The sequence below is a fragment of the Coturnix japonica genome, chromosome 1, assembly GCF_001577835.2.
Source record: "Coturnix japonica isolate 7356 chromosome 1, Coturnix japonica 2.1, whole genome shotgun sequence".
NCBI lineage: Eukaryota > Metazoa > Chordata > Aves > Galliformes > Phasianidae > Coturnix > Coturnix japonica.
Genome location: NC_029516.1, coordinates 43,975,870 through 43,998,864, shown reverse-complemented (window position 1 = coordinate 43,998,864; position 22,995 = coordinate 43,975,870). Strand labels below are relative to the sequence as shown.

The window sequence follows — 22,995 nt, the reverse complement described above, 5'->3', positions numbered from 1 at the left end:
TATTTATCTATCTATCTATTTTTTTTTTGAGAATGTTAGAAAAATGTCTGCCTTCTTCGCCATTCTCCTAACCTCTAGTCCTCACCCAGAGCAGCACATCTGCACAGATATCAGCCCAGTGGGAGCAGCCCCTCTGAGATGTTTACCGTCCTGTTCTCTACAGCCAGTCTTTCTAGTTTCACAGCCTCTGCACGGCTGCAGGCGTCTTTTTTGGTGTCCTCCAAGAAACACACCCACCTCTCTCTCTCCAGCCCCATCTTCTGCTTCTCTCAGAGATTCTGCAACTCCCATGAAGGAATTTCGAGTAATGCCAGTCACAAAAACTATCATAGAAATTAGAGATGGGAAAATCTTGCTAGTTCATCCATCCTCTCACATTCTTGTCCAACCGAGTTTCTGCAAAAGTTTTGCCTACAGAACATTTTCCAGTGTGTTATCCAGTCTGCTGGTGTATGATTTAAGCAATGGGCATCCATTGCTTCCCATGTGAGACTGTTCCGCAGACGACTACATTTCTCTGTTTGGAAAAGGTTTCTGAAGCTTTTTTTCCATTCTGCATGACCTAATTTCTCTAAGCTCTTCCCTTAGTAGCACACTGCCCAAATGCTCCCCTTCCTTTGTGCTCACCCTGTTATAGTGTTGGCAAATAATTTGTGTTTTGTGACGCTTAATACTCAGCTTTAAATCTCAGCAATTATGATCCTTGTTTACCTGGGAAAAATTAATGGTGAAATTAATGTGTTAATTTGCATGTAGAACATGGAAGACATTGCTAGTAGCACTGCCTCTTTATTATAGTCACTTGACACATTTCATCACAAGGTTTGTCTTTTTTATTTTTTCACTTTGCCAAACTTAAAGCCAGCATCTACCATCTCACATCTGTTATGGCTATTTTATTGGGTTCTTTTTCTGTTTGTTTTTCATTTCACTCAAAACCACTTTGCTGTTCCCAACAACAAAGATGGCAGGGGAATATTTATTACAATTAAAAAAAAAAAAAAAAAGAAAAAAGAAAAAAGAAAAAAGAAAAAAGAAAAAAGAAAAAAGAAAAAAGAAAAAGAAAAAAAGAAAAAGAAAAAAGAAAAAGAAAAAAGAAAAAGAAAAAGATTATGTTTTCATTTAAAAGGAGCCTCGCTCAATACTGTCTTCCTTGAGAAGAAATCACACTATTTCTGTCAGGAAAGCATCCTTTTCCATCTGGCTATATAACAAGCTGCTGAGTAATTGCAGTTTGAGCCTGCTCAGAAGAAAAACAGGGGAAGGACAGTTGTTAATTATTTGCCTTTTTTTTTTTTTTTTTTTTTTTTTTTAGCAGCAAGCCTGATGGAAACAACAGCACTTGACAAAGATGCAGGTTGCCCTACACTTGGGCCAAGGGCTGTGGTGGCCTCACTCCAGCCTGCCCCCAGCCCTGCAGGCAGCAGCCATGTTCACAGTGCAATCCGGCTTGTCAGGCTGCCTGGGGGGGGGTCTCAGGCACACAGAAATCTTGCTGTGAGGAGAGGAGAGAAACACAGAAGGAAAGAGGGAGACGCCCAAGCTCTTGGTGTGCCACTGCTGAAGTACTTCTCGTTTCAGTTTCCACAGAGAGTGGCATTCCCTTCCCCCCAGTTGTGTGGGGAAGCCTGGGTGCTCGCGGCTGTGGCTGAGCACTGATGTCCACACTACAGCCAGGGAAGCATGTGGAAGGGAGTGCTGGACACCGAACCCTCCTTCCTCCCAGAGGCCTTTGAATGGCACCATCAGCTGCCTCCAGGCCTGCCATGGTGTGGGGCTGGGGCCCCAAATTTGTAGCACCCTCACCCTGTGTCCAAGCCTGGTACACAGGCAGCGTGGGATGGCCCTCATCACAAGACTGACTGTGAGGAGGCAGCTCCCAGGCACCATGAAGAGACAGAGAGGGATCTGACATCCTCATTAAGTCTGGGAAAAAAGAGATGCCCTCAGGCTTGAATCTTGGATAATTACCATGATGTCCAGTGAGATAAAATGTGGAACTGCAATATTTAGCACTGTTTATTTCAAAGCAACCTCTGTAACATAACCTCTGCTCTGTACTCTAGAGAAGGATGGTTTTATGATTCCCTTTAGACCAATGTCTCAGACCTCAGCTTCTCCAACTCATGCTCCCTGTCTGCTCTGCTCTGTTGGGGTATCTGGCCTGAGGAACTCCCTCATGCCTCCTGGTCACTCGGGTGGCTGTTCCTCTTGCCATGCTTCCACCTGATTCATGAATCCTTCCTTTCCCAGTTCTCTCTCCATTTCTTTTTTTTTTTCTCCTCTTCGAATGCCAAGGGAAGGAGTTTTTAATAGCTGAAGAACAAAAACACCTCCCACATCTTACCTCAAAAAAGCTAACTCTCTGTCTTACTCACTCATTTTGATTTCCAAACCTCTTCTGCTAGTTCAGAGTCTGCCTTTGAAGCTTCAGTTCCTCAATTACTAGCATGTGAGTATAACTTTAGTAAACCATGGAGCTTCAATGACCTCCAGGGGACAATCCATGTGAGTAAATAACTCAGATGTGCAATGGAAGATGTGCAGTAGAGACCTTAAACATTTAGCAGAGATAGAATAGTTTTCTGATAGATATTTTGAGTGAGTTGAAATCAAGATATAACAAGAGAACAGAATGATTTAAATCCAGGATATATAGTACAAGGACCTCTCCCAAAGTATTTTATTATGTTGGCCCATGACATTTGAGGTGGATATTGGTGGTATGACAGTAGAGGTTGAACCTTCCTGCTAATATTCTGTTCATTATTCATTTATTTATTTTTCTGTAAGATAGATGGCAGAAGGTGGGCATTCTGACAAAATGGAATTTGACGTGGAAGCGCTTATGAATCGTATTTGAATTCCTCCATGCAGAAAAAGCTGCACCCGTTGACATTAATCAACGCTTGTTGAGTGTTTATGGAGGTCAAACAGTGGATATGAGCACAGAGAGGTGGTGTGTGATACATTTCAGCAGCAGCAACACCAGCTTGAAAGACAAGCAACATTCCAGATGTCCATGCCCAGCTGTCACACCATGGAATGAAGAACATCTCGATCAGCTCATCTGCGCAAACCGGATGGTAACTATGTTGAAAAGTAGTGTTTTGTAACTGTGAATTTGCTCTATCAAATAGCATGACTGTGTTCTTTGTATCTGTTGTAGTTCCCATAGAAATAAATAGGAGACATTACTTTCAGAGCAACCTTACAAAAAAACTCAAGAGTAGGATTGAAGGTCTTCAGGGTGTCTGGGTCATGCTGGTGCAGGTGAATTGACTGGGTATTCTTGCAGATTTCCTCTAGCTCTCCATATCCTGATTCACCATACTGCAATAAAAAAAAAGAACAGTGTCTCTTTCCCACCAACTTTATGTTGATTCCAGCATCAATAAGGATCAGCTGTGCTGTAGAAGTGTGTCCGTGGGAATGACTGTGAAGACCCAACTTTATGGTGTAGGGAAACAAGCTATTTTTGAACTATCAGTCTAGCTGTTGCAAAGTGGAATTCAGCACAGCTTAATTTACCCCATTTCTGGACGGAGGTTTGTATCCTGCGTTGCATTCCATTTTGCTGGAGCAGAATTGTTAGCAACACCCAACTAAAACATGCACCAAATGTTTACTCCCCATCACTGCCACTGCTTTGACTGCAGTGTAAACGCACCACTAATGACTTGGCCAATAAGAGGGGAAAATCATGTGTCAGAGCCAAGTACAGAACTAGGAATTTCGGCTGCCAGCCAGCTCATTAGATCACACTGTGTGCCTCTAATGAAATGCATTGATTTGTGACTCCTACAATAGCATTTTTAGGAAATCATTTCACTGGCTATTTATTTCTGTCTTGGAACAGACTGATGAGGTGGGAAAACTGAAGCAGACTCACACTGATTACAAATCAAGAACAAAGTTTTAAGAATGAGGCTAACTAACCATTGGAACAACTTTTCTGAGGATGTAATGGGTTTTCCATCATATCCTATTGCATAGTCAATACTACTTAGCTATATAAAATATGCACTATAGCTCCAGCAGAAGCTCTGTTTTTCTCTAGAAATGATTGAATTCTTTGGTTTCTGTTACACAAGAGATCAGACTGTGGTGTTGTAGCAGTCCCTCTTGATGACAAAAATCCATGAGCCTGTGACAGCCGTTGAGTTTGAGTGTTTCTGATCTTGTGCAGAAGCAAACTGAGATCCCATAACCAGTAGATTTAAAACTGGCAAAAAATAAAGATCATAAAGGGATTACCAAATTGTAAAGACGTACTCTGCAGAAGTGGACGCCGATTCTTACAGTGACACAAAGTACTGTGATGAATTAGAAAGCTCAGAAGGCCAATGAAACTACAAACTCGCTATGTTTCAAAGCATCTGGTAACATCTCACAGAACGTCTTGACCGTCAAAAAGAAAGAAAGAAGTGAGGTGAGACCGTGTTCATCTTGCACTTCACTGGGTGCCTCAGAAGAGCTGATGGTGATAGTGAGCAGTTGATAAGGTGAGCTGTGACCTACTTGCGGGTTATATGTCTTGTTTTCCTGGACTGGATCTAATTTCATATCCTTATAGATACATATAAGATATTGTCTTCTGCTTTGTCTTCTTCTAGTTTGTGTTTGGCTAAATTTGATAAAAAAGGTTGTTTTTTCTTCCTCCCCCTCCCCCATCCTTGCTCAGCTAAATATATCACAGAGCTGTGCAAGTCTTAGCATTCTTTGAAGAGCACCCCTCTTTCTGGTAGCCTTACGTTGTGTATCCAGAAATGGAGGCATCTGGAATCTTTAAGTGAATCCTCAAAATCTGTGCTGATACATTTGACTTTTTGATTTGCTTTCTATGCGTTTTTGTATGTTTCGAATAATAAGGGTTAAACAGAAAATAAAATAACTAAGACTTGCCTAGGGAAAAAATGTAAAGATCTGTTCAAACTAATGGCAAGCTTATATGTTCATTTTTATGGAAAACTTACTTGTTCCAGTTCAATCTTTATGTCTGTTACGCCACAGACATGCTGTCTAGCAACGTAAGCTGTTCATGTTTAAAAACAGAATTCACCTTTAAATGTGCTTTGACTAAAAAAATGCCTGGTGAGGTCATTCGCAGAGCAAGAGTTAATGCATCATGCAAACAGCTAAATAAAGGTTACAATCTGAGTGGAATTATTCAGAGCTCAGGCAGAAATCTGGCATTTGCAGTCTGTCACTGGCTTTAAGAAGTCTGGCTCACGCAGTGTCATTGCCGCCCAGACACACATCCTGCTGGCTGTGTAGCACTGAGGGAGGGGATGGCAGCATTGGACACGTCTTCCTGTAATAACAGCACAAAGAGGAACAGGGGGTGAATGGTACACGGAAGTGTCATGTGTGAAGAATGTGTGGAATGAGGGGTAAGTATGAGCGTGCCTTTGTCCAGGTTTCACAGGGTGACTTTATGGGTGTAAATAGCCATTCTTTCTCCTCTCTTTCTCCTCAGGAGAGCTGATGTCAGGAGGGCATGTGATCCCTGGTACACTGAGGATGCAGAGCCAAGTAGAGAGCTATGAATGGCTTTGTACCTCTTGGGATCTGCCAGCTGAGTATTGCAATTGTTGGGCCCTATCTGGAAAGGGTTTCTTGCCCTTCTTTATCACCAACATCTCTAGGGAGTTAGGGGCATCTCTTTTGGGCAGGATATATCTTAAGTATGTGTGTGATACAGATGAGATGAAAACACAACTCTTCTAAATTCCCAGGCAGTCCCCACAGAGGTGTTCTGCTGAGATTGTGTTGTGTGTTTTGTTCCCTTGTTTTGTTTCTGTAAGCCAAATGCTTGGATGATTGCACAGGAAACCAACTGCTGCAGGCATTCACTTCAATGGGCAAACTTGAAATGAGTCCCCAGGGACTGGCTACTGCTGCGTTCAAAAAGAAAGAGACATCTCAAACCTGTAGCAAAGCCAAGCTGTGGTGGGAAACACCAGATACAAAGAAGAGAAAACTGGAAGGCACAGCAGGGGGAGAGACACAGAACGATGTATTCCTGTCCATAACTGATCAGATTTTGGCAAAGTTGGAATGGAGATTTTAAAAGAAAGAACATTTTACTAAGAGAAGTTTGTGAAATGTCAGGAAACGTGTTCTCGTGTTGATGTTCTATGAGCTGTGCACAGTAATCTGTGCATAGAAACACTCTGAAAAAATTAATATGTTACTTGCTAAAATGCTGCAGAATGTATTAGAAAGAATAACTTTGTGCAGGACGGAAGGTGGAGTAAATGAATGACCTGTTGGGCTTCTGGTTCATTTCTTTCCCTGTTGATTTCAAAAGTCTCTTGGACTCAGACAATTGAAAGACAAAGATCCACTCCCTGACATCCCGAGGGAAGGAAAGAGAATGTGTTCATACCAATGGGGGGGAGTAGGGGAAGTGGAAAAAGAAGGGCAGAAGAAGAAAAAGACCACAAAAACAGGAGGGACTGAAGTCCAAACTTGGGTGTTGCTTCCTCCAGGCTCACACAGGAGTAGCAGATTCCTGAAAAGAAGATTAGAGAAAGATTGCCATCTTCTGGAAGGATAAATATTTGCCATTATTCAGAATCTGGCACATTCTTAAAACCATAGCATATATCTGATAAATTTATTTTTAAACTGGAGCCCATGTCCATAAACCTAAATTCAGTCACATTTCATTAATATATATGCCACGATCCTAGCTTTAGGAACTGACATAGCACCCTGGATTTTAATGAGACTCGTGAAATTTCACAGCAGTGAAATGAATTTTATTTATTCTCGAGCTTGAAAACCACTTGGGCTTATTGTTTTGTTTTAATTGAGCATTAAGAAGCCAAATTTAAGGCATTCGGATGCAGAAACTGAACAATGAAAAAATACTGCTGCTCTTCTTTTAAGCACCAGCTCCTCCAGCAAATTAAGGACATCTGTATCAAACAGAGCCTTGCTTTTAATCAAAAAGCCCACAGACAGCTTGGGAAGCACAGAAACATTCAGCATTGCCTTCAGTTAGCCCATCTTAGCGATGATTATCTATATTAGAAGAGCTTAGGCAGTGGCTGGGATGAAAATAACTGTGCAGCCATCAGCTGTAATGCTGAAGGCTGGGAGGGTCAGCACCCTGTAACTGTCTCTGTGCAGGCTCCTGGAGTCCTGGGCTGTGCAGTGCCCAGAGCTATTGGTACACCTGTGTCTGGTGCTGGAAGCTTAGGACGGGAGCAGCACCTCTCTCACACTTTTATTGCACGTGGTGCTGCTCTGAGCCCTCTAGCGACTGCTCTTTCTCATGAGATTTGATGCCGTTCTTGCTGTTCTGCTGCCAAACAAGCTGTAACTAAACTCTGAAGTATCATAGGGTTTTTAAGCTTTCGGGGCAGGAGCTCAGAGGGGACTTTGGGTGAGTGTGAATCTTTTTGTTTCTTTCTAGCTTTCCAAATTCATCTCATGTGAAGCAGCTGGGAGTTGCGATTCCTGGTGAACTTCATGCCTCAGTAAAGCTGCCAATACAAGGGACACCACCCTTGGAGTACTGCACTTGTTTGTCTCACCAGTGTTTCACAGAGCCTGCCTATCATTCAGTACTTGTTCTGCTGAGGGACGCCTGTTTTTTCATTATAACTCCCATTGCCCATAGGGAGAGCTGCATTGACATACACTTAGAGTCTGAAATCCACAGCATTCAGAGCAGATTCAGTCATATAGGCTTTCCTAATTCCATTTTTATGTTATTTCTCCCCTTTCTATAGTTAGAATCTATCCCAGGGATGGGAACTTTGGATCCTTGTCATCTGCTGAGGCTGTGTGCATGGGAAGGGGCTAATTGGTGCCCAGAGTGTTGGTAGTTTCTGAGCTAAGGGCATTGTCCCCTGAAGCACCAGTCAGAGGGCTGCCACCTCATTCCATTCAAGTCCCAAACAGCCACTACCCAGAGATAGCTTGGAATCCTTCTGTGCTTCACTGAAACTTTTTGCTCAGTGAATGCTGCACTTAATCCCAGTCTGCAGCAACGAGCACTTCCCATATAATCTCTCAGAACAGCTGTGCTGTGATTGCATTGTGGATTATAAAATGACCATTTTCCACAAAGCAGCTGCTGGCTGGAGGGATAGCGTTTAATAATCATGGGGAGGGAGTGGGCAAGGGAAGAGAGGAGGAGACGAAGGAGAAAGGAGGGTTGAAGCAGTTTAGTTTCTTGGGGAATTTAGAGACAAGTAAAACCGAAGACAAATTGTGGGTTCTATTTCTGTATTACTCCTCCAAATTAACAGGACTTCAAGGACTTGCTAGTAAGGTAAATTCATATTTCTTTCCTTTTGGGGGTTACCAAGATGCTGTGGTCAGTTACTGTCAGTGTATGGCTTTTATGGAGGGAAAATATTCTTAGGAAGATGTCATTCAGATTTGCTTCTTATGCCCTACAGCCTTGGCATCTCTGGTAAGAGTTCCTGCATCATTTCAGTTCTCTTTTTTTCCCTTGTTGCTGGTTCTAAGATAATGTGGCCTTTGACCAACCATAGCAAATCAACTGGAGAGAATATTTTCCCCACTACTGAATATTTAAGTTAGGGAAAAAGAAATGTTTTGATGTTTTGTTTGTTTGTTTGTCGTTTTGGTTTTTTGGTCAACGTTGTGAGTGGAAAGATTATTTTCAATAAATGTGTGAACAAACTGAAACCAGGTGAAAGAAAATATAACCAAGAATGGGTGAACAACTGACAAACCACTCTGAAGGTTGGGTGGTATCCAATACGCCTCCAGATCATGGAACTCTTTAGTTACCATATCGCTGAGATGGTACCATCTCTGGGATGCAGCATCTCAATTGCTGAAACGAGTGCTCTGAAGGAAGCAAAAGAAGCCAGAACATAAGACAGTCCAGGAATTTCTCATGAACTCGGTATTTTCTGGCCTTTGATGAAGATGTTCTGGATCAGGTGCTGTTTTCTAAGTGATGAGATGCTAATCAAATCTTGCCTTTCAAGCAGTATTTCAGCAACGCCTCTGTTGGCCACATTTCTGAGCTTGCTGCTTAGCAGAAAAAAAGCGTTTCTAACGCATCGCTTTCATCTGTATTCATGTAAAACTGTCAAAAACAGCATGATTGTTTATTTCTAATTTTACATAGTATTGTCCACAGTATGCTGGGCCTTTCACACATATTCAACATTAGATGAGCCAAAAGAGGTTGTGTGAAGAGGCCAGCAGCAGGCAATGTCTGTACAAACTGAATCTGTTCATGGCCAAAAAGATTTTGAGAGTCATAAATAGGAAAGGGTGGGAGTATCTGAATGAAATTGTGCCAAACATAGGGTGTGCCATGTGGGAAGAGGCATGCATTGATTATATGAAAGTTGATGTGTGGGTAGATGACATCTAATCAATCCATGGAGTGATAAGATGGGGTTCTCAGACAGAAGTCAGTGCAGGGTTTTGCAGGAACCTTGAAATCTTAAGCTTCTCTCTGAGAGAGAAAGACCACAAGACCCTGGTGCACAAACTGCTTTCAGAATTACTTATTACTTGTGATGATATAAAAATGAGGATGATGTTTGTGATACCATTCATTCTTAAAAACCACCAACAATAAGAACAAGCCTTGTGGCACTTTTTATGAGAGCACAGACACTGTTATCCAACCACTCTATATGATTGTATATGATGTGCAGAGCAGTGATTGCTCAAGTGGGAGGTGCTGCTCTGAGCTTGAGCTCAAGCTGCTGGGTGTGGGTAGCTGGGTATTCTCCTGGGGCAGGCCACTGTGTGAATGCAATCTGAAAACATTTCCCTTTTTTTCCCTTCTCTTTAATCAGTATCCTATCTGCCTCCTTAGATAAAGGAATGAACGGTGCTTGAAGAAGTATTTTGGGGTACGTGTCATAAAGAATTCTCATTTAGCTGAACAAAGTATTAGTCATGTTCCGTGTAGCAGAAACACGCGGCATCTGGGGGAAGTTGGTTAACAGCTCTTATCTACGGTGTCTGAGATGGAGCTGACAATCACCTCTCTCATTTTCTGCACACACACATGCACACACACACACATACCAGTGCATTCAGTCCCAGCAGTTCCACAGGGTCACCCTCTCTTCCCCGGTACACAAATCCAGGGTATTTTGAAATGGTTGAAACTGAGCTATCGTTCCACTGCTCTGGCTTTTAGGAAAAGGGTCCTTCTTTGCTGGAATGTTGTGAGGAGCACAGTCTGCTTCTCCTATGCATGTCCCTTCCCCACATGCTCCCCCAAGAAGAGCTAGGGTTTGTGACACTAGATGTGATGTGACAGTCCCTCTGTTTCTGTGTTGTAGATGGAGCTGTTGAAGATGTTGCCGTGGCGTCGTGCTTTCCTGGCAGTCATCCTGAACCTGCTGTCACTCAGCCTCTCCACCACCGCCTTGCTCAGCAGCTACTGGTGCACTGGGACCCAGAAAGTGCCCAAGCCTTTGTGTGGGAAGAGCAAAGACTCCAAGTGCATAGGTGTCCCCATGACACCTGATGCAACTGCTAGCAATGCTACAGCCCAGGAGGAGGTGCACTACAGCTGGGAGACTGGGGATGACCGCTTTTCCTTCAGATACTTCCACACGGGGATGTGGCTTTCCTGTGAAGAGAGCATGGAAGGGCCAGGTAGCATCTTGACCAGATGGCCACAGCTTTTTCCCTTGCTTTTATTCCATGGAAGTTCAGAATTGAAAGGCAGAGGCTTTCCTAGACGGCACCAACCCCGTGCACTGCCTTTGTACTTCTGTCCCTCATAGAGGTGTTTACAGATGGTAGCAAGGCAGAATGCCTGTCTCTGGTGTGCCCTTCTGTCTGGAGCAGGGGCTGTGGAATGCAGGTGATGGTGACAGCAGCAACTTTGTGGTTGTACCATTCATCATGATGGGCACTGGAGTGGCCCTCCTTTCTCTTCCCCTGAGCTCCATTCCTACACATAGTTCACTTCATGCTCTACAGGGCACATCTGTGCATATTCCCTATGAAATCAATATGGGGATTTTATTCAGTGTTGTCAACTCGTAGTTAAGAACTGTGAGGATTACATTTGTTGACATTCTCCTTAAATCACCAAACTTAGGAGATGTGTGAAATGAATCGGGATCAGGCATTTCTCAGACAAACAAAAAGCAATAAGGAGAGAAAGAAGTCCTGCATTACAGATGCAGAGAAAACCTTGAGAATATGACCAGAGAGAAATCAAAGATAGGGGACAAATTGACCTAAGGATTAGAGCTCTGGTATTTTAATTTTTAGTAATTTCTGTGATATTGTGACAGATTTGACTTGTGATTTTTGACTGTAAACTAGTACTGCAAACTCTGGAGTGCCAGGGGCTGGTCATGCTCTTGCCCAGCCCTGCTGCAATCCTTGTGCAGGAACTGCTGACATATCAGTAAAGGTGGATGCTTTGCAGTGCACAAATGCACTTTACATCCTGGCACATACATCAGGGATCAGAACTGACCCAGAAGGTGACCATCAGAGAGAAGCATAACTAAAGATGCAGTGATGAAAGTATCTTTCATCAAGCCCTTTCCACCCTGCTGCCCTGCTCTTCAGGTCTACCCAACACAAACAGAATCATGGAACACTGAGTTGGAAGAAACTCTTAAAGGTCATCTTGTCTAACCTCCCTTCTCTAACTGACTGACCATTCTAGTACAGCATTGCTCATTTATTTTTTACCCTTTGCTGCAAGACTCTGAAAATTAATTAATGAATAAATACATGCATAGATACATACATACATAAAGGTGAACAAAAGACAGAAGAGGGGTGGATGCAGGAACATGCTTGGAAGTCTCATGTCCTAATGAGAGGATTGCTTCATTATGAGCTCTTCCAGATATGCTGTGGAAAGAGATGTGTTTATTTGGGACTGATTTGGGCTGGAGTGCGTTTCCATGGTGCCTGTGGGAGTGGGAATACATAATTTGACAGCTTTCTCTGTAAGAATTGTCTGGCCACCAGGCAGTCCTGGAATAACCCCAGTGCCTAAAGGAATGCTGAGAGCATGTTACATCTGGATTTCAGCAGTGTATGGAGTAGGCATAGTCAGCCTCAGTCCCCTGCTTCCTATAAAGTGAGTACTATCTATCCACTGCTGAGGGTCTCTGAAGCAAGTGCAAAGAGAATGACAACTTAACTTAAAAAAAAAATGAGGCTCTGATCAGCAACAGGAGTTTGAACTGAATTGAGCTGGAGAAAGGATTTCATTATTCAAGCTAATCTCAGGATCAGCTTTAGATGAGCCATTACTGAATAACCTCATTAAAGTTCTAGGTGAAGTAGCAAACAGCAAGTTAATGAAGACTACAGATGGCACTAAACTGGGTAGCATCCTGAGAGCCATGGATGATAGAAGTAATACAGGGGATTGGGAGAGATTAGAACTGGGGATAGAAATTAAGGAAATGAGATTCTTAGATGAAAAACTGCAGGCTGGTATTCCTGTGAGAAAATACCATGCCAAGTAGAGGACAGGACCCACAAATGCAGTGATGCAGTACACAGCAGTGCTAAGAAAGACTTAAAGATAATAATGACGGACCCTTCGTTAATAGTTTGTATCTGGCCTTTATAAAAAGCCAAAGCAAAAACAAACATTTGTCCAAATAATATGCCTAAACTGAGAGGACAGAAGACTTACTTTCTGTGTGATTCCTTGTCTCAGAAGAGGAAGGATTTTTTTACCTTACCCTACACTGCTTTACAAGCTAACATCCTTGTTCTTGTCTTTCAGAGGAGAAATGCCGTAGCTTTATTGAGCTTTCTCCACCAGCAGAGAGAGGTAAGAGCAAATCCCTGTATCTCACCGTAGCTAACCAGTGCACCTCCTTGGGACAAGGGACCTGCAACATTTCTCCTGCATGAGGACAGTGAGGTGGGTCCCCAAACACTCAGGCCTCGTGGATGCTAAAAATAGAAAGATATCCTCCCAGATGTTTGCCCAAACCTCTATTATCTGTGAGGTCAGCAACAGAAACCCCGGGCCTCCTCCCACATCAAGTGGGGTTCATCTCTTTCAGTAAGTCATCAAGTTCAAGCCTGTCATCTCATGTAGTCAACAGGGAGGGGATGGACATCACCCAAGGGCATTTCTTGTGCTGGATGTTCACTCAGTGCTGCAGTCTTGAGGTCTGATGGATGCCTCTGGGAGCCCAGTCACTTCCTTGTACTAAGAAATCAGGACATCCAAAAGGCACACACTGAGTGAAATCCTGCCTCATCAAATATCAGATCTGGGCTGGAGAGCTGACTGTTCCTGTCACTGTCACATGGTTCAAGTTATCCTGGGGATAATGTCAGTACACCTGGATGTGCTGGAACACACACTGGGCAACTACAGCAGCCAGAAGGGAAACAAGTGTTTTAGTGGATCTCACCTTCTTTCTCTGTCTCGCTTCCCCTGTCATGTGGCTAAGAACAATGACCTCTTTTTATAAAGCCCTGTGCATTCTTAGACTTAGGGTCCAGTGCCAGTGATGTGCTGCGCACATTAACCTCTCATGCTCATTCTTTCTGGAAAGAGGATTTACATAAATCAAGTATCTCCATCCAATATCAAGGATCTCCATTTTGTCATAAGTGAATGACTTCCCCACAAAAGGAATTGCTCTTGCATTTGCCACAACATTCTCCTTTCACAAGAAGAAGTAATTCTTTTTTTGATTCCTAATGCTCTTGTTCTCCATTCCCTGCCCAGGCTTCTGGCTCTGTTGGTACCAATGTCTTCCCCAAACCTACGAAAATGGACTCATGCAACCAGAATACATCTTTGTAAATGTCTGTCTTTCCTCACACTCCTCCTACAGCTTCTTGGTTAACTTCAACCCAGATCTGAAAGAAAGCCTCTGTTCTGTAAGACACTGAAGTTAAGATTAACTGGATTAATGTGCTCAGTATGAGCACAGCACCCACAGTGTCACAGCTAAATCACCTGCTTTTACCCCTTCCCGCACACAGTACCACTTTAGGATGACCTAGGCCTCCAGGGCAGCCACCAGTATGGGCAGCGAGACCAGTCTGCTTTCATAGGGAAAGCAGTGCAGAGACCTCTGAGCACTGCTGATGCCTGTGGCCTCCAGAACACTCTTGGCAGTCTGACCTCTGAAGAAACAGTCTCTGTGATCTTGCTTCAGCAAGCAAACCTGCTCCTCTGTGCAGGGAATGCAACTCATTAATTCCTGCTAAAGAGCTGGGTGACTCCATAGGACTAATGATGTTTGAGGAGCTGAGTTAAGTGGCACAGTAATGAGGGTTTTCTTCGCATTCCTTTTCCCCAGTGGAATGACTCCTCTAGGGCCATTAGCAATTGCTAACAGTAGTGCTCCCAGTGCTGCTTCATTTGTCAGATTAATATTTCTTCTTTAGTAAATCTTGTGCTCTTCCACAGCCCGGCATTACCAAATGCCTTTTCTCATTCTCCTCTATCCCTGCCACACAATGAGCTGGGATGAGAGCTGTGGCATGACTCAAGTCCCATTGATAAGCCCTGCATGAACGTGCCCACTCTCCATGCAAGCAGCAGAGTGAGTGGTGAATGTAACTGCTCTAGCCAAATATCCCCCATGGCTTTACCTTGCTGTTTATGAATATCACTGGCTTATACACAGACAACTGTTTTAGGTCCTCTCAGCTTTTGCAGTGTTGGATCAGCCAAGCTATCTTCTGTGACACTCTGTCCCCTTCATCATCCTTGCTCATAGGCTGGGGACTGGTTGTCTTCCCCATCTCCCTTCTCTTCAACAGACTTCCTTTCAGAATTAGGTTGGGAAGGAGTATTCTCTCTTAAAGAACCCATTTGGTGCTGATGTGAGGGGTTTTTGATTCCTGGCAGGAATCCTGTGGCTGTCACTGGGGTCAGAGATGCTGTACATCAGCCTCCTGCTCATCAGCTTCATCCTCCTGATGGTGGAAATGCTGCACACTGGCAATCCTGTCTGTGGACTGAAGCTCAATGCCTTTGCTGCTGTCTCCTCAGTGCTGTCAGGTAAGTGTGTTAATGTGGAACCTGGCAGTAAGACAGGCACATGTGGGCAGAAATAAAAATACACTGACAGCCTCTCTCATTCACTCACCTCCGCTGATGAGAATCAGAGTGAAGGGAGCAGTAAAAAGCTCCTAAAAAGAGTCTAAAGAGAAACAGAGTTAATGGGAATTGCAAGAAGACAGTGGTGTAGGAGCAATCCTGGGGAGGTGGTATAGCAGCTGCTGGCTCTGCACAGCAACAGGAAAGCCCACACAAGGCTGGAGCATGCAGCTCTGGCTCCTAAGATACCTTCCTTGTTTTTTCTTGGCTTCTTGTACCAGGTCTTCTTGGGATGGTGGCACACATGATGTACAGTCAAGTCTTCCAAGCCACAGTTAATCTGGGACCAGAAGACTGGAGACCGCACACTTGGGACTACGGCTGGGCTTTCTAGTACGTGAGCTCTGCAACCACCCTCACTTCCCTGGGCTGTGGGTCTTCAGACATGCTACACCTTGTCCAAACCCTCCTCCCTTCTAGACCCTTTGTGTTTCCAAAGACATGGTTCTCCTACTGCTCAATCTACTGTCTTTGCCTCACCCCCTGCTTTAACAAATAGCTGACAAGTTACAAGGTACCAAGAACTGGTAAAACAATGGAGTCACACCTAAACAAGTACCTTCTGCCCTGCTGACTAATCAGGCTTTCCTCTATGCTTGTTTGTCCTATTTAGCCTCAGTTCTTCCCTGTGTGCAGAGGCCACTGCCACACCTGTGATGTTGCTCTCAAAAACGCCTTGTTTTTCGGCAGTTTAAATAAAATTGCATGGTGATTTGACATCTTCACTGAGCCAATTCCAGAATGTCTGTTCCTTTAGCATCAAGACTAGATATGTGGCTAAAGATTTGGGCACTATAGCCAGAAAGAACAGATGTAAAAAGCAAGTGGCTCAGGATTTCTTTTTCCAAAGGCTGAAGAAACAAACTCCAGCTGGTATGAGATATAGCTGACTTGAAAAACAACTGGGTGAAGTCACATAAGATTATTAGTCTGATAACTCTAGTCTTTCTAGTTCATGTTCATGCTTAGAAGCTTCTACCTGCCAAACCAGAGTGCACCACGGTGCATGCAGTTCAACTCTTTGCCTGGCTTCTCATGGCATGTGTTGTTCTTGTTTCCCTCTTGCAGCATGGCTTGGATCTCCTTCACCTGTTGCATGGCTTCTGCTGTCACCACTCTCAACACCTACACTAAGACAGTGCTGGAGTTCAAACGCAACCACATCAAGGGCTATGATATGAGCTTCAAGGATCAGCCACAGCACCTCCAGTACTTCATACAGCAGCAAATAAGCAGCTACTATGAGTCCCGAGACAAGCCCCTCCATTCAGTGTCTGAGGGAGTTGACTTCTACTCTGAGCTGCAGAAGAGAGTGCTTCAGCGGGAACCAGAGCTGGACCTGGATGAGGTCTTGGGACAGACAATTGGGGAAGATCAGTGTTAGGGATGAATGTACAGGGGTGGAACAGTGGGGTTTGGGAAGCACAAAGCTCTGAACCAAACACTAACACCACTGTTAGTAAGTTCTTGGGGAGCTCTTCCTTCCTCTGATGTTCAGGGGGTGAGAAGAAGAAAAGTCAGGCACTGGAACAGGGCAACAGTGGTGCCAAAAGGAAGCAAGGCAGGTCTTCTCTGATCACAGCCTGAAGGGTGTCCTCAGCTGGGAAGGATGAAACTGGGGGTGAATGTCAATGGTGCCATCTGCATCCAAGCATTGTCAGACAGAACTGAGGCAGGTGCCATAATCCCAGCAGCACTGCTCTAAGGAAAAGATAAACAGTCCAACACAGCTGGGCCTCTCTGGTTGGAGTCACAATGCCATTCCAGCAGCCTCTTTTGATCAGTGCTACGGTGTAGGGTATAGGTGCTCATACTGACTTGCTGTTGTCCTCCCTGAATACCCTATTTATTCTTCATTTCCAGGCCCAGGCCCAGTCTCCCGTCCCCACCCCCCAGATTAAAAGTGCTGCTGGAGTAGAAATGTGAGATTGCTTTCAAACATGTCCTCCTCTCTCTCTTACCTGTAAAGACCCCCATATGCACCCTCCTTGCTTTGCCCCCTCCAGCTCCCATTCTGACACACTTTTCTGTCTGACTCTTTCTATTCCGCTTTTCCACATCCTTTAAGAATCCTAGGCTGAACTTCGGCTTTTTTGTTTCTCTTCACTTACCCCTTTCCCCCTTAGTGTAAAAATACCACCAACAGTCCCCAAATCAAGCAAACACATCATCGCTCAAAGGTGAAATGGTGGTTCACATGAGACACACTGATGCTGTACACAGTATTTATTTGCTCCACTGCAGTTCACAGTTCAAATACATTTTCTCAACAATATACAGACAGACTCTTTATTCACAGTGGGGGCGTGTGTGTGCGGGTGGGGTGAATTCACAGTATGGAGGAGCTAATGTCACTGCACTCAAATATAAGTTCTCTCAGGAAGAACCTCAGGAGAATAACTACTTCAGGTAATGAACGCCTCACCTTTCCCAGCAAGGTGGTGGCTAGACAGGAGGAAAGGTGCACTCTTGTTTAGTCTTCATATATTACTGGTCCTCGCACTTTCAGTTCCTATTATACAGCTATATTAACTAACTGAATATTATAAATAACTAACCTGTCTGGAGGAAAATCCCAGGCCTAGAGCTTTTGCTACAGTTGTGCCAATATATACACAGCTATTTACACAAAAATACCATTAAACATATACAAACTGTTCTCAGGGTTAGATATTAGGAAAGAAGGGCCCAAAGGCCAGCTTTGGGGCTTGCAGCTAATCCTACACTGAAAGCTGTCCTGGAAGCTTTATATGGAGATGCAGGGAAGGAGAAGAAAGGGTGATGTAGCAAGATGAGGTGTCAAGAGCCCAGGAGAGCAAACCTATGTGTCCACCCTTGATGTAAGCATCAAAATGCCTCCATCACCTTGCTACTCGGAGGGATATGCAGCAAAACAGGAAGGGTACATGTCAGCAGGAGGACAGAAGAGCCATCTGCAATTCTCACCTCAGCCTGGCTCTGCATAATGTCAAAAGTCAGATCTAGAAAAGCACACTGGGAAAACAGGTAACATGTTGCTGCCTTGCATTGTGAGGAGGTGCCAGGGCAGCAAAGTTGTTGGTTTATATATAATTACTTCATTGCAGGCAACTTCATGTAGATGCTCTGCAGCTACAACACAGGAGTCTGTCAGCATGCTCACAGGCCCAGTTCAAAGTACTAAACGTACCGAGAGCAAACAAATGTGCCTTGGGGGCAGTGTATTACTCCCGGAACTGTGGATAGAACTGGACTGGCAAGGCAATGATCAAGTTAAGCCCAGGACAGGGGTCACACACAGAAAAGCTTTCCATCTCTACCTCTCGTCTGAGCCTCTAAACCCTGCAGCAGTTACATGAGAATAAACTTCTCTACAACTGTATTTATAGTCCAGTGATCTTTATAGTGCCAGTAGGGACCTGCTGAGAGCCTCTCCCAGAGGGGCTGCTATGCTTTTCAAAGGGGAACTCAGTCCAATGAACTGCAACATGATGCCACAATGACACTTCAGGTTCATACAGAGCTTAAGGACAGATGAATAAGACGTAGAAATGAGATGTGAACCTTTTGCTTCTATGTAGATCAACCACAAGAACCTGCCTTGAACTTGGATCTGGGAAAAGAAACACGTGAGTACAAATGCTGAAAAACTGTCTTTCAGCCATCTTTCTATCAGGTATCAGAGAGCCAGTTTGTTTGTGGGTTTGGCAACAAGATGGAGAAAAGGGGCTCAGAGAATAAAAAAGGCTGTAGACAAGACTTGCCATGAAGAAGCCAGATAAAGGCTTCTTTCCAAAACTATGAAGATTAAAGCAGATGGTGTTCTTTACCCACATAATTTGCCTGTAGTTATCATAGCCCACCACAGGCCTTGAGCTTGTTTGTCTGCCTGGGAATACTGTTTGGACATAAAAAGGAGCATTCTAAATCTGTTCATAAATTAAACATATAAAAAATATACATATATTGTATAAATTGATACATATATATAACGTGTGTGTGTGTGTAAGCTCTAAATTCACATTTCCATGTTACCTGGAAGGAAGCATGCAAGAACAGCATATGGACGGGGAGACGCTGAACAAGGTTCATCTGATACAGGTCAGATCTGCCAAGGACAAACCAACTTCCAGCAATATTCCCCAGATAGCTCTGAAGAAAGGGGAAGTGCTTTTAGCTCCCATTCCCTCTACACAGCAGCTTTCCTGAGTGTCCCCTGAGCAGCTTCCTCTATTCCCCATGCAGGTCATAGGTCATGTAAAAATCTCAGGAACTACTAGGCTAGAGCTGGAAAAGGAAAAGGAAACAAAACAAAACAAAAAAACAAAGTGAGAATCCATTATTATTCAGTCCAGTACAGAAAAGTGTTAATTTACTCATCAGCACCACCAGGCACCACTAGGTTAAGAGTCCATGGAGGACCCCTGTTCGGCCATGTCAGAAAAAGTGACCACTGCCCTACCTCTCTATTCTGTCTGTGAGTCTTTCAGTCCTTTCTGATTGTCACCCCTGGTTCTTTCTAAGATCCTCCTCTTTGTCAAACTGCTCAAGTACAGCTGGGCCTCACAATGTGTCCAGTGTACGCCCTAAGTCTTTGATCTTGCAGTCAATTTGAATCTCACCTCATAAAGAGCACCTAACTGTGTCTGGATGGAAGTGATCATATATCCTGAACCATCTGTATATGATCAGAGATTCCTGCACAATCTCACCTTGTGAGGAAAGTCAACAAATTTCAGCCGAGCAAGAAATCGCCTCACTTCTCCACGGCTGATTTTGGGAGTGGAACTGTCCTTTAGCCACACCATTCGACCCTGTGTCATCACGGCCCATTTCAAGCCCAGCTTGCTGACTGAGAGAAATCCCGGCTGTTTTTCAGAGGTTGCAGTTGTTGTCACAGTGATGTGAAATGCATCCTTCTGGAGATCATTAATTCCAACTGATTCATCAAAAAAAAAGAGAGAGAAAATTTGGAGAGGAATAATAACAATGTTTCACCTAGAAGAAATTCTACAGTCTTCACTCATTCCAAACAGTCACTGGGCTGAGGGTGTATTTAATTTGATTTTTCAATAGCATGAGCCTTAGTTCATTAGAGAAAACAATTTTAAGTAAAAATCTTTCCATAGAAATACACTGAAAAGTAGATCAACCATGGCAATCTTTGGTTCCGAGGTACCTTTTTTTGTGTTTGACATACGAGATGTACATATTTAATTAATGCAGTTCACTTGAATAGAACATTCCTTTCCGCTCCTGCTAGCATAAATTGTTACCTCTACAGAAGGGTAAATTGTTAAAGTAGGAGCAAATCAGTTTACTCCAGTTACCACAGAATCTGTACAGACCTCAGAAATCCCAGCCTCTAATAAATCCCTCTAAGAACAATATTCTGTTTGTTTTTGACTGAGCTGTTTTTTGATACAAATCTGATTAGACATATCACTACGCAGCAGCTTCTCCCTGCTTCCTGGCCTACTGGATTCAGTGCTATATGCACTGGTCTTTTATTCTGCATCCTGCCATGCTCAACAAGCTGGCTGTTGGTTGAACTGCTTTAGAAAAAGAAAGAAAACACAGACTGTGAGATCTGGTAAATGTTAAATCTAGATCCACTTTCACTTGGAAAGATGCAATGAAACATTTTGTATTTTCCCTCTCAAAAAGAAATAGGAAAGAGCAGTGCATTTGCTACCTCAAAGGGCAGGAGAGGACAGCCAGCAAAGGCAGAAGCATATTGGAGGTGATGTGCTCCACGGAAAGCAAGGGAATATATCTGGTATTAAACATGCATGAATTCAAAGTCAGACTTTTCCATACTTAAAAATGTTCAAGAATCTTGGTGGGTCTTTCACTTGTATAGTAGGAGTTGGAGAGGACCTCCCTTCAGGAGGAAGAGCAACCTGATTTCCCACTGCTGGTCTGTGAGAGTGGAGGATCTCAAATACTACCTGTAATTAAGCACAACTATAACACTATCTACATCTTCATTCCTCCATATTTCTTTTAACCTAGGTAGTCTCTCCACCATCTGAACTCACCTGCTGAAGCAATGACTTTGTCTGTTGCATTGGTGAGATCCAAAAGGACTGTAGGGAAAACAGGATGGAGGAAATAAAGGTGGTGCAGCCCTGGGCGCTCAGATCTGGGACCAGGATGCTGTTGGAATGAAAAGTGAACAAAAATGTTACAGACGACTGCCAAGAAGCAGTCTAGCTTTGCCAAAGGATGTTTACTGACATTCTGCTAACTTCGCTTGGTACTGAGAATCAAATACTTGATGGTTCCACAGATCTGGAAGAATGCAAAACTTGCTTTCTTAAACAAAATTTGCTCCCCAGCCTCTGTTTGGTAAAGTTGAGATTTGGTTCTTTGAAATCCGGCTTGCTTGGCCAAGCTACAGTCTGGAAGTTTGGGACTCTATGCTGACTTGCACGTTGGCATGCTGAAAAGAATTTGGGAACAAATTGTAGGTAGAAAATTGCCGTTTTGCAGAAAAAAAACCCGAACCACAATTTCATAACACAGAAAAATTTGGGTGGAAGGGAGCTTTCAGTCTATGAAGTTTTTTGGTGGAAAAATCATACATTTGCTCCTGTGTACAGGCTCGAAGAAGTCCATCCAAGTTAAAAAAAAGGGAAAAGATGTCCCTAGCAGTCTCAAATAGCAGGTTTAGAGTTCAATTACATTAGGAATAAAAGACAGAGATTACATGTACCTCACAGAAAACTCAAAGTGAAGAAAGGGTGGCTGCTCACCAAACTCTGTAGCACAGGCTGTGCTTCATCAGCCCAGAAGAGAAAAACAGATTTCTTGTCCAAAGTCATGACTGATAGTGCATCAAGTTGCTGTTTCTGCCATGGGAATTCCTGCTTCCAAACAGGAAGGCCAGATTTGCCATCTACCACCACCACCTCAAGATAGAGAAAGAGATGTAGCATTAATGGGTGTTCAGGTGCGGGCAAAAAGAGAGTCCCCTTACACTGGCACAGCATGAGCTGTTTTCTGTCATGCCTGTGGCCACACAGGGACCAGTGTCAGCCACAGAAATGGGAACTGCCCCTTTCAACCCAGGCTCCTTCACTTTTAAGCTGCCACTGCACTCTCTGCCGCCTCTTGTTTTACCTTCTTCCCATTTCCGGTCTGTGCTTGCAGCATGATGTCCAGGGTTTGATCAGCACTGAAGTACCCCAGCACAGGCTGGCTGCAAATTTGAACAAAGAAACACTCAGCTCTATGACAGAAAAGAGGAAACGCTTTCATCCTCCATTCTTCCTCTTACCAAGGCAGTAATTGCCATACTAAGGAAAATATTTTATCCACCGAGAGTTATTCTTACTGGCAGAAACCATTTTTTGGCGGATAAGAAAAGTGAAAAATAATCATGCAGCCCATAGTACTTACTGGTCATTCTTCAGAGTTGACTGGGGGGAAGGGAGGGTGGGCAATACCCACTGGGCTGCGCAGGCATTTTTTTATCACCCTATGACATGGCTGTATTATTCTTTTCCTAGCATGACAATCTGTACAGTTTTGTTACAGTCATAAAAAAATTACCCAAACCTTTCAAAATTCATCAAAAGATTTGACCTCCTGCTCGATGCAGTTTTTAAAAAGTTCTTTTTTATCCTCTCCCTTCTGGGCAACTTAACACTATTACTTGAACATCTATTATTATAACTGCTTTCTAAACATCTTACTTGCCTTTGGCTTTCTGCCTTCCCTAAATTCAGCACAGCTGGACCTAAGAATCATACGTGCTTCCTCTAAATTCACAGTTTCACAGGCTGAGGCAAAATGACCAGACCATGCAATGAAACTGGTGAGGGGTGTGGAACAAAAGTCTTATGAGGAGTGGCTCAGGGAGCTGGAGAAGAGAAGGCTCAGGGGAGAACTCATTACACTCTACAACTTCCTGAAGGGAAATT

General features: G+C 43.6%; 2 protein-coding genes across 7 annotated transcripts in view; one reads left to right on the top strand and one right to left on the bottom strand.

Moving 5' to 3' along the window:
- The first annotated feature begins 1,364 nt into the window (after nt 1-1,364).
- GSG1 (germ cell associated 1) lies at nt 1,365-17,854 on the top strand. 6 transcript variants are annotated; one of them, XM_015859929.2, is made up of 7 exons: nt 1,365-2,452; nt 2,878-4,505; nt 10,305-10,623; nt 12,740-12,787; nt 14,837-14,989; nt 15,310-15,421; nt 16,157-17,854. In XM_015859929.2, the coding sequence occupies exons 3-7, from the start codon at nt 10,305-10,307 to the stop codon at nt 16,470-16,472; spliced, it is 948 nt and encodes a 315-aa protein (XP_015715415.1). In that variant the 5' UTR covers nt 1,365-2,452; nt 2,878-4,505; the 3' UTR covers nt 16,473-17,854. The 6 variants fall into 6 exon arrangements, with proteins under 6 accessions (XP_015715415.1, XP_015715423.1, XP_015715390.1 ...); XM_015859937.2 differs by lacking the exons at nt 1,365-2,452; nt 2,878-4,505 and adding exons at nt 4,544-5,393; nt 7,427-8,290; XM_015859904.2 differs by lacking the exons at nt 1,365-2,452; nt 2,878-4,505 and adding an exon at nt 4,545-5,393.
- Nucleotides 17,300-22,995, bottom strand: part of FAM234B (family with sequence similarity 234 member B) — a 20,839-nt gene continuing 15,143 nt past the window's right edge. Inside the window, exons 9-13 of the mRNA XM_015859894.2 lie at nt 22,193-22,271; nt 21,826-21,981; nt 21,109-21,226; nt 19,780-20,006; nt 17,300-19,354 (exon numbers count right to left, since the gene is read on the bottom strand). Of these exons, the coding sequence (XP_015715380.2) occupies nt 19,349-19,354; nt 19,780-20,006; nt 21,109-21,226; nt 21,826-21,981; nt 22,193-22,271 (586 nt within the window). The 3' untranslated portion in view covers nt 17,300-19,348. The remainder of the gene's footprint in view (nt 19,355-19,779; nt 20,007-21,108; nt 21,227-21,825; nt 21,982-22,192; nt 22,272-22,995) is intronic.

Bases quoted from the DNA above. Each gene is read 5' to 3' on its own strand.
- GSG1 (XM_015859929.2), top strand. From the start codon at position 10,305: ATGGAGCTGTTGAAGATGTTGCCGTGGCGTCGTGCTTTCCTGGCAGTC. The intron at 10,624-12,739 runs GTAGCATCTTGA...CTTGTCTTTCAG, and splicing joins AGAGAGCATGGAAGGGCCAG to AGGAGAAATGCCGTAGCTTT. The intron at 14,990-15,309 runs GTAAGTGTGTTA...TTCTTGTACCAG, and splicing joins TGTCTCCTCAGTGCTGTCAG to GTCTTCTTGGGATGGTGGCA.